At 35.3% G+C, this 10,423-nt stretch overlaps 1 protein-coding gene across 1 annotated transcript in view; it reads right to left on the bottom strand.

The window, feature by feature from the left end:
* Positions 1-905: 905 nt before the first annotated feature.
* The window catches only part of LOC132768522 (very-long-chain 3-oxoacyl-CoA reductase), a 58,197-nt gene continuing 48,679 nt past the window's right edge, over positions 906-10,423 (bottom strand). The window contains exons 8-11 of the mRNA XM_060764500.2: positions 6,654-6,735; positions 5,563-5,628; positions 3,077-3,226; positions 906-2,401 (exon numbers count right to left, since the gene is read on the bottom strand). Coding sequence (XP_060620483.2) covers positions 2,297-2,401; positions 3,077-3,226; positions 5,563-5,628; positions 6,654-6,735 — 403 coding nt within the window. The 3' untranslated portion in view covers positions 906-2,296. The remainder of the gene's footprint in view (positions 2,402-3,076; positions 3,227-5,562; positions 5,629-6,653; positions 6,736-10,423) is intronic.

Raw genomic sequence — 10,423 nt, 5'->3', positions numbered from 1 at the left:
TAAAATTTCTAGTCTTATATACATAGTACATACATACAAGACTCATATAGGGCACCTTGATGAATATAGGAAAAGCCTTACTAAATAAAGAAACACATCAGTATTTGGTAGTTCTCATTTTTAGTCTAAGTTTAATGTTTTATAGAATAGATTAGAAAAAAGCAATCAATTACATAGGCATTCCAGCAATCTCAAATACAATTTTCCCGCTTCCAACAATCTTAACAGTAGCTCTGAGTAGCTAAGATCCAAATGTGTCCAAAATAACACTCTATTTAAAAAAATCCCAAACTTGTTTCTCATTCCTGATCAGCACCATTGCATCGGTTTTCGTTTATTTTTATGTACAATATTTAAACACACATTCACTTTCAGATCAGACTTAAATTATTCCTTCATAAGGAATTGATATTAGAGGTTCTAGTATCAATAAATGTGCTCAACATACATGAATCAACACTCTGTATATACATTTCTGGCAATGATGGTTGATCCAAGACACCAAACTTCAAATGGAATGATGGAAGCAAATCTCCTCTTTCCCACTCAGCCATTCTTCAGCTATCCCTAGTCCTCATGAGATTATTTGCTTTCAACCTTGAGCTCATTTACTCTTTGTCATGTAGAGATAGAATCATAGAACTGGAAAAGACCAGAAGGGCCATCTAGTCCAACCCCCTGCTATGCAGGAAAATACAATGAAAACACTCCTGATAAACTTGTTTTCAACAAAAAATGAAAGGACATGGTCATAGCATTTTCTGTCCATTTGAGCCAAAAATATCGTATTTGACTTCAGCTGAACAGTGCAAGCATTGGGAATTAGAATTTAAATCATATTTAGCATGAAAAGACAGGAAAAAGTATTTTATTGGGTTAGAAAGATGTACTTTAATATGAATGTATTTGTGATAAAGAAGTTTATTTCATGCACTGTATTTTACTGTACTTCAAGTATCAATACAAGATTGGCTTTAATAGTGTTCTTGTATAAAAGGGTAGCCGTACTTGTACAAGATGCTACCCACTTCTTGTAATTATCTGCACCCCATCCTACAACTTGATTAAAAGGCTCCCAGATCCCAGGAACAAAAAAGGAAACAATTTTTGCACATTTCTCAATCCAAGCCAGTCACATACAGGGTAACTGCAATGTTTGTGTCAATTTCTATAGTCTGTTTTATTTAAATGTTGAAAGACAAATATAAATGCCCGCCCTGTGTGGCCCATGATAACTTTTTATTAAAAGGAATAACCTATACTGAATATATGAAATCAATTCAGACATCAAGGAAATTCCTCACCTAAATTACATATGAAACTGCAGTTTCATATTTACAGGACTGAAGTTGTGGAGTGGCGGCTATATCTGCAAAGTTAACAGTCTAGTCCACAATATCATCATTACTTCACCTCAACATCAGTAAGAAAGTTTTGATTACTTTCTTCCCTCCTCTCCATTAACTACAAGGATTACTTTCTTCCCTCCTCTCCATTAACTAAAAGGTCATTTATATGACGGATATTCAAAAGCTGACAAGACAAACACACCAAGGCCAACATATAGGAAAAGAATTTGTCCAAATTCAGTGTGTCGTTTTTGTAATGCACAAAACAAATAAATTATATTATTAGTTAAGAAAATACTGCACAGATTAGCTCAATTCGAACAGCAATGGTTTGTTCCCAATTCCAATAATGTTCTATTTAGACTTCTACCAAATTTCTCACACATATTTTTTCAAACCTTTCTGATGATAAATTCAGTAAAATTAGTAACTAGGAATACTAATTATTGTTCAAATCTTATCTAAAATACATAAAACAATGGTGCAGAATGACAAAGTATACAAGTAGGTTTCTCTTTTATCTCACCCAAGTTTTTAACCAATTTTAATGAGTCTTTCTTTTAATAATTACATGTAGCCCGCCCACTGTCATTGTGATTGTGTTATTGTAATTTTGTATCGTTATTTATTCACATGTTTCATGTAATTATGATGTTGTGCTTTCGGTTTCCGTTTTTGGTCTTATTTTATTGTAATTTTATTGTTTGGGCTTGGCCTCATGTAAGCCGCTCCGAGTCCCCATTGGGGAGATGGTGGCAGGGTATAAATAAAGTTTAATATTATTGTATTATATTGCTTTGCCTGTGCCCTCAGAATTTACTTCATTCATGCCAATCTCAGGTCTGCCCCCTTTTAAAAAACTTGTCAAGAATTTAAGAGATGAAAAAGTATTCAGTGTCTTAAATGCAGGTACAAAACTTCTGAGGAACTTCTCAAGATGCTATCACTTAGTTTGCCTTCTGTTTCTTCAACAAATTATGTTTTGATTTAGCAGCTAGTCTTGTGGAGCTCTGGTCAACTACCCATCTAGGCAGCATGTGTATAAGCCAGACCTAAAAATAAAAGGAGAAACAGAATAATCATCTAACAACTAGCAATGTGCTTCCCAAAAATAGTAAGGAATGGATAATGGCTATTTGGATCACCACTTCTTTTTGCACACGCACACACTTGTCTCTGACCAAGACTATAACAGCATCTTTGTCAAGAGATAAGTGTGTGTGTGCAAAAAGAAGTGATGGCCCATTTTGCTCTTCATGCCCCACAAAATTATATATAGAGGTGTGGTGCCTGTGCTACTGTAGGAATACATAGAAACATAAAAAATAAATGTACGCAAAACTAGCAGACCCTTTCTCTTGTTAACTTTTTCAAATCCCCTCTAAAGCTGTTGGCAACAATGCTGGCTGCAATGAGCAACCTTTTGGAGACCTTCACAATCCATTTTTCTTCTGACTGTCCTAAGCAGTAATTTAAGATGCTCAGCAAATCTTCCTGCTTCACTGCCCACCTAATTCCAGGGTCTTTTATGACCCTGCCAATAAGAATTCTAGAGTTCACCTCTTCAGGGATTTTTAGTGAGGAGTCCTAGTAAACAGTGTTTACCAGTTCACTCCTATAGACATTTACAGATTCCTAGCTCAAGAGATTCATGAATTGTACCAAGTTACAATTTTATTTCATCAAATAATATATAATAAGAGTGGTCAGCTTTGTAAAATACATACCCACAACTCATGATACGGGTATCCAGCAGTTTCAGACTCAAGGCCAACTGTATTGATGGCATATTTTGCAAACCACCCAGGCATAGGTCTAAAAAGGCTTGCTTTACGAAGCTTAGACATATTTGTAACCACCAAATATGGCACAAGACTCTGAAAAAAACATATTAAGACATAAAGATTATAATTAATGTTATCATATTAGGAATAAGACAAACTGAAAGGGAATAGTGCAATTCAAAATTCCAATAATCCAAAATTAAAGAGAAACAGAAACAGAAGCTTGAAAGCAAATGTAGCCCTATATCTTTCCTTTCCACCAGCAGAGATCATAGTTGTTCACCGGTTAACTTGTTTAAACTGGTGTATAAATTCTCAACACAAATTTGAGCTGAATGCATAAAATGCAACTGTGCTTATTTTTTAAAGGTATGTAAACATTTTTCTTATTTTTGTAATTTCTCTTTGTTGGTTTACAATTTTAAACATTTCATTTTCATCTTAGCTCTGGGGTTGTCATGAAGTATTATTTAATTAATAATAAAGGGTTTTGAAACTCAGAATGTTGTCTTTCTTCTCAAGGAAAAGGCTCATTTCATAATTCCAAGGGGGTTGGGGAGGGTGTCTGTGGAAAAGCTTGCTCTTGTATCTTTTTAGTATGATTTAGGCAGAAGCATTTTTGGAGGAAAAATGCATTTAAATCTGAGGAGATTCCCAATCTACAATATTATTTTAAGATGATATATTGTTCACATGGAAGGACAGTGTTTATCCAACTTAGAAGCTTGGGCAAATCCGCAGAAAGGCAAAAGATTGCAGATCAAGCTCTTGTTTTTTTGTGACAAAGGTATTCATATGGTTTCATGGAACACTAAGGCAAATTTTGTGCTTATGTGGCTAATTCCCGAACCTTCTATACCTGGGTGTATTTTCTGCTAGTTTTTGACCCCCAAAACCAGCTTTTCTCTGCTATTTGTGTCTTCCATATTAGTCTACTATGGAGGGGAACTGTACATTAAGCCATGCCCCCCATTTGGAAAAGCCTTCACCGTAGATAACATTTAAAACCCAGACAATCCATTTCTTCAATAATAAAAGAATACACTGTAGTTATTCTAAATAAAGACTTCTCTTAATGTGACCATCAGCTCTCCTCTGATTGCTTGCTTCATCCCCTCAAAGCCACATGCTCTGCCACCAGAACCAGAACCAGAAGACAGATACAAAGTTCCCTAGGACCACATCCGTACCCCTGGATCCTGTGTTGTTCTCTCTTTGGTGCCTCCAAAACAACAACAATGGATTTGTGAAGGATATGAAACCTAACAGCCTGATTCAGACTCACCCAGCCCTAGTATTCTGCTTCTGGTGCGAGCTCTAAAACGATTCTACTGTACAATCACTTCAGAAATATGTTCATAATTCTTTCATATTTTGCTTTTTGGTTTTGTAAATAAGTCATCTCCTTAAAATGCACAATAGCCTGATACATTAATTTAGTCTGTCTAATTTCAGTATGTAACATTTCATACAAGATGAGAGTCACAGCTGGATGAACTTGATGTAGACATTTCTCTATATGCGCACTAGTCTACTCAGCTATCTTACATTGATGCGTTAATGCAATTTGTAGGCAGGATACAATTCTAGATGTTTACAGTTTAAAGAGCCTGTAATCCCAAAACAGACTCTGTGGGGTCTGGGAAAACCTCGGGAGTCACATTTTTGCCAGTCGGGAGAGCTACACAGGAGGGGAAAGAATGCCCAGCAGCAGAACAGGAGTTGGCCCATGTCTCAGAATTCCAACAACCAGCTACAGCACTAGGTGGCACCAAAGAATCAACCACTGAATGCTACAACTGAGCTTAAACTAAAATAATTATAACGTTATACCAATTTTGGCATCAATACACTTTCCAACATAAAACTAGAGAGCTGCACACTCTTCATCTCCTCCCATAACTGTGGATCTGGTATACTACTTTATTATGTGTCACTGTCTACTGCATCCCTATTCTAGTCTGATAATGATTTTCACATGACAAATTGCACATTTTAAAACAAAAACCTACCAACAAAAACTGTTTTAACACCCACTCACTTAAAAGCTGGATTCTCCCATAAAAGCAAATCTATTTCACCTATCTCTACTCCATTTTCTTGTAAAATATAGTCATAAACTTGCTTATATCATAAGACATGACACATATTCCTCCACCCCATCATCTTGGCACTAAAAATATCTATAAACAGCTTCAAGATAATTAAAAATATTGGAAACAAGTCTTAGAGAGATGCTTAAATCAGCAACAAAAGAATATCCTTCAGGAGAACATTCCTTGAAAAAGCCATGAGAAATGAAAACACTGCCCCCAAACTTCATTTTGGAATGGCACCAAGAGCAAACTGCTCTATTTGGAGTTATTACAATCTATGTTACCCAATTAACAGCAAAATAAGTAATCCCAACAGGAAACAATTCTGCTCACCTGCACAATGATACCCTTCCTTCTGTATTCTACGTTGAGACAGTGACTGAAGTAATTCACAAATGCCTAAAGATATGTAAGAGGAGAAGCATGTTATGAATTCTGTTTATGCAGAACCATCCATATGTTTATTAACAAAAATACTAAATTCCACCCCTAAGCCTTGAGGGGAATGTAGGTATTATCTCAAAAGAAAAGTATACCATCACGGCAGACAAATATTCATCTGTATGGACAGTTGCTATAATTTCCAGGATTAAATCATTCCATGTTTTTTACATCTTGATACCCTAAACACATTAATAATGATCAATCTGTTTTCATTTTCATCAGCCTTAAATGGGGGTGGGACGTCTACGAAATATCGCATCTTAGAAGTGCACAAACTACAATTCCTTAGATGTGTAACATTCAGCTTTGGAGTATTAGAGATTATAACTCTACAGAGATTGTAACTCTACATTTTTAATAGACTTGAAAAGATTAAATTGTTTTAAAAGAAACATTTGCTTTATTACAATACACAGTGCCTGTCTACCGTACAGTCCAACAAAGAGGGATCAAAACATGCACTCAACTGAGAATTATGCATTCTTAGTTGTGATATGAAAATTATTTAACTTACAGAAGCATCTAATATATGTTTATTCAGAGTAAAGCTCCACTGTTTCCACAGGGATTAATTCATTAAAAGAGATATTGCATTCTTTTTGCTGCTAAGTAATTGTCAAAAAGAAATGTATTTGGCAAAAGCAAAACAAGATGTGGGGAGAGCTTAGTCTTGTGTACACTGCGTCAGGACAGTATTTATTATTTTATCGTAATAATGTAGTCAAACCACTCTGGATCTTAATGGGAGTGTCTTACAAATGATAAGGTAAAACAGGACTCCAGTATTAATGCTTCTTCACAGAGGAGGCCTATGCTCCCATGCTTTCATTTAACATATAAAACATTTCCTTCCTTTTAAAAAATGAAGTTCTCTACCTTAATGTGAAAGGAAATGCATTCCAGAATGTATCACCTTTGATTACCCACAGATTTGTATGCAAAATTTTAGCACATTAAATATCAAAAAGCTAGGCATCTACCTTGGTTGCTGAATAAACAGCTAAAAATGGAGTTGGACTAACTGCAGATATCGATGACACATTTACTATGACTCCTTTAGACCTATAAAATACAGGAAAAAAACAGTAAGCCAATCACCAGAAAGAGCAGAAACAAAACTCAAAAGTTTGGCCCAGAAAAAAAAACCCTCATTATACACAACATAGCGAGTAAACCAATCGAAGTACAGGCTTTCTGCCCCTCTGCCCAGTGTGCTCTACATTTCTGGAAAACAACATGTTGTAGTGACATTCCACACAATGATATCTTTGGAATTTTGGAAAATCTCTGGAAGCTCACCCTCAATTGTCTTATACTAGCTTGAAAATGAACATTTATGATATTATGAACTATCAGAGTTTAGAATCTACCTCAGAAACATGAAGCACTACAGCCTAATGAATGTTCCAATATCTTGGGTTTTAACCAACTTTCATTGTGAATTATTCTTCCATGGCAGAAGAATGGTAAGCAAAACAATATAAAAACCAAGAAATTTTCTTTCAAAAGTTTTTATATTGTTTGGAAGGCCATGACCTTCGGGTGGGCTGGCATGCCTATGTATGGTATGGAAAAGAAAAAAATGAAAGAAATTTTGGTAACCATTTTATTCGCTCTTCATTGCTTAGAATCTGGGATAGATATAAAAAGTATTTTTACTCAAAAACCCCTCTTTGGACCTCCCCAGTGGAAGCGAAACAGAGAAGGCTGTTGGGTTGGACAAATTGGCCCACATATAAAGAACTTTTAAGACAAGGCTCAACAGAGTTAAAAACTCATGAAGAAATAAAACAAAATTACCCAAGGACTATGTGGCTGAACTACTTACAAATAAAAGAGCAGTATAATCAAGACAAAAGGCTAGGCTTTCAACTTAAAGAAGAATTCTGGGACAAAATTCTAAAAACGGAGACAAAATGCATCACAAAAATATATGATAAGCTGTTAGAATGGTCCACTGAAACAGAATTGATAAAAAATTGCATGGTAAAATGGGCGGAGAATTTTAAAAAACCAATAGCAATGGCGGACTGGGAAATAATATGGAACAAAAAATTAAGATACACCTATGCTACTGATTTAAAAGAGAACTGGATGAAAATGTTCCATAGATGGTACATGACACCAATCAAACTAAATAAGATGTATAAAGAAGCATCAAAGATCTGTTGGAAATGTAACAAACATGATGGAAGTTTTTTCCACCTTTGGTGGAGTTGCGAAAAATCTCAAAAGTATTGGAAAGGGATACACGAAGAAATGCAGAGAATATTTAAAAAAAATTTTCCTAGGAAAGACGAATATTATCTGTTGGGAATTACGGATGGAGATATATGTTTAGACTCAAACGAAGATATTTTATTCTTCTACTTGACGACAGCTGCTAGAATTGTCTTCGCGCAACTATGGAAACAGATAGAAACACCGGAAAAATTTAAGTGGGTAAAGAAAATAAACGAAATTAGGGACATGGACAAGCTAACTTTCTTATTAAAAAAGAATACAGGCAACCCAATAAAACAAACAGATTGGACAATAATAGAAGACTATATTGAAAACAGGTCCAAGGACAAGTAATTAAAGGGAAAGGTAACAAAACTTTAGAAGGTAGAATATATCGAAAAGGACTGACAAAAAGACAATATGCGGGCAGAGCCGGAAGGAGGTCCAATTTTTTTTGTGATTTTTTTTATTTTTTAATTATTTTTTTCTTCTTTTTCTTTTCCCCTTTTTGTGTACTTTCATTTTTATTGTGTGATTTTTCGTAGTTTTTGGAAAAAGGAAGAAATTTTTTTTTATATTTTTTTCTTTTTTCTCTTTTGAGATCGTTGTTGTTATTCTTATCTAATACTTTCTTTCCTACTTTTCTATCTTCTTTATATTATTCTCCCTCTTTCGTTGTAGTTTATAATAATCTAATAAAAAGTTATGTTCAAAAAAAAGTTTAAGAAAAGGTGGTCTTATATTTATTCCTCATACATTATTTTTTATAAAACTATTTCACAGAAAGACCTTTAGGTAAGAATGTGTTTTTTCTTTGGGAATAAGTACATTGTGTCTGCTTGGCAATATGGAAAATGAGAAAAGATGAAATAATTTTCTTTGCTTTACTAAATTGATGTATTATTCTGTTTTTAATGGGATGTTTAACATGTTCATCAAACTGTCTAACCCCCCCCCCCCCAATCTCCTTATACATCAGAAAAAGTGTGTTCTGTGTAATTTTAAATCCATACCCCTGACAACCATCATTCAAATCAACAGATCTCTCAGCTAATCATTCTTCTATCTGAACAATGCCTATCCATTCTAAAACTATCCGAGACAACAGTTCAAGATAGCCATTATTGTATTTTCAAAGGTTTTCATGGCCAGAATCACTGGGTTATTGTAGATTTTACAGGGTGTATGACCATGTATGGAATGCTTCTAGAACATGGCCATATAGCCCGAAAAACCTACAACAACCCATAGCCATTATTGTTTTGGAAGATAAAATCTTCACTCCTCTAAAATGTCATTTCCAAAAGTCTTTATAATTTCTAGCAGAAGAAAAAATAGTGCCCGTCCATAGTGTTGCGTCCCGAATAGATTACTGCAAAGCACTCTATGTGGGGTTGCCTTTGAAGCCTGTTTAGAAGCTTCAAATGGTCCAATGGGCAGCGGTCAGATTGCTTACTGGAGTGGCGTACAGGAAGCACAAACCCCCCTGTTATGCCAACTCCATTGGCTGCCAGTCTGCTACCAAGCACAATTCAACGTGCTGGTTTTAGCCTATAAAATCCTAAATGCTTCTGGCCCAGCTTACCTGTCTGAATGTATCTCCCTTTATGACCCACTTCAGAAGTTAAAATCATCTCTGTGGAGGCCCTGCTCTTGATCCCACCACCTTTGCAAGTGTGATTGGTGGGGACAAGAGACAGGGCTTTCTCAGTGGTGGCCCCTCGTCTATGGAACTCCCTCCCCAATGAAATCAGGTCAGCTCCCTCTCTCCTGTCTTTCAGGAGGAAGCTTAAGATGTGGCTGTGTGACAAAGCATTCAACTAGCAAATAATGCAATACAGATAACGGACTAATTGGTTTGATAATTGGACAGGCCTTGGAATATGATCTGGATCATGTGATTTTAATTGATGTTTTAATAATTAATGTTTAATTGTATGATTTTAACTGTATTTGTTTATTTTTATATTTATCTGTATTGGCATCAAATCGCTGCCTGCTGTAAGGCCACCCCGAATCCTCTTTTAGGGTGAAAAAGGCGGGATACAAATATGTGAAATAAATAAATAATCGGGAACACCATTTCAGTTAACCTTATGAATCTAACTGATTAAGTAAGTCCTGAAAACCAGCAGCATGGTTTCTTTGTGCAATAGCAGAGGGTAGATTTCACCATATAGAAACACCATACATTTGCAATGTTTTATCAATTTCATCTCGAAAATGAATACATAAAAGTGTCTGACTAAACAATCCTTAATATTTTACAAGCATTCTAATTTCAGCAATATAGTAGAAAACATGCTATATTTAGCTCTCCAATTGTTGTTATGGCAACCCTTGTCTGCCCTAGCTGACTTTAAAAGTGGCAAAACTAAACTGCTTCTGCAATATAATTAACGTGTATGGGAACAAATCCAATATTTTAATGTTTACCTACAACAGAGACAGGAATGTTGCTTTTATCTGTAATACATTCCCAGAAAATAAGGGCCTAACATCCTGTATATCATGTTGCTCTTCCCTT

The sequence above is a fragment of the Anolis sagrei genome, chromosome 1 (genome assembly GCF_037176765.1).
Source record: "Anolis sagrei isolate rAnoSag1 chromosome 1, rAnoSag1.mat, whole genome shotgun sequence".
Taxonomy (NCBI): Eukaryota; Metazoa; Chordata; class Lepidosauria; order Squamata; family Dactyloidae; genus Anolis; species Anolis sagrei.
The sequence above is the reverse complement of the archived record's forward strand: the minus strand, read 5'-3'. Positions and strand labels throughout refer to the sequence as shown.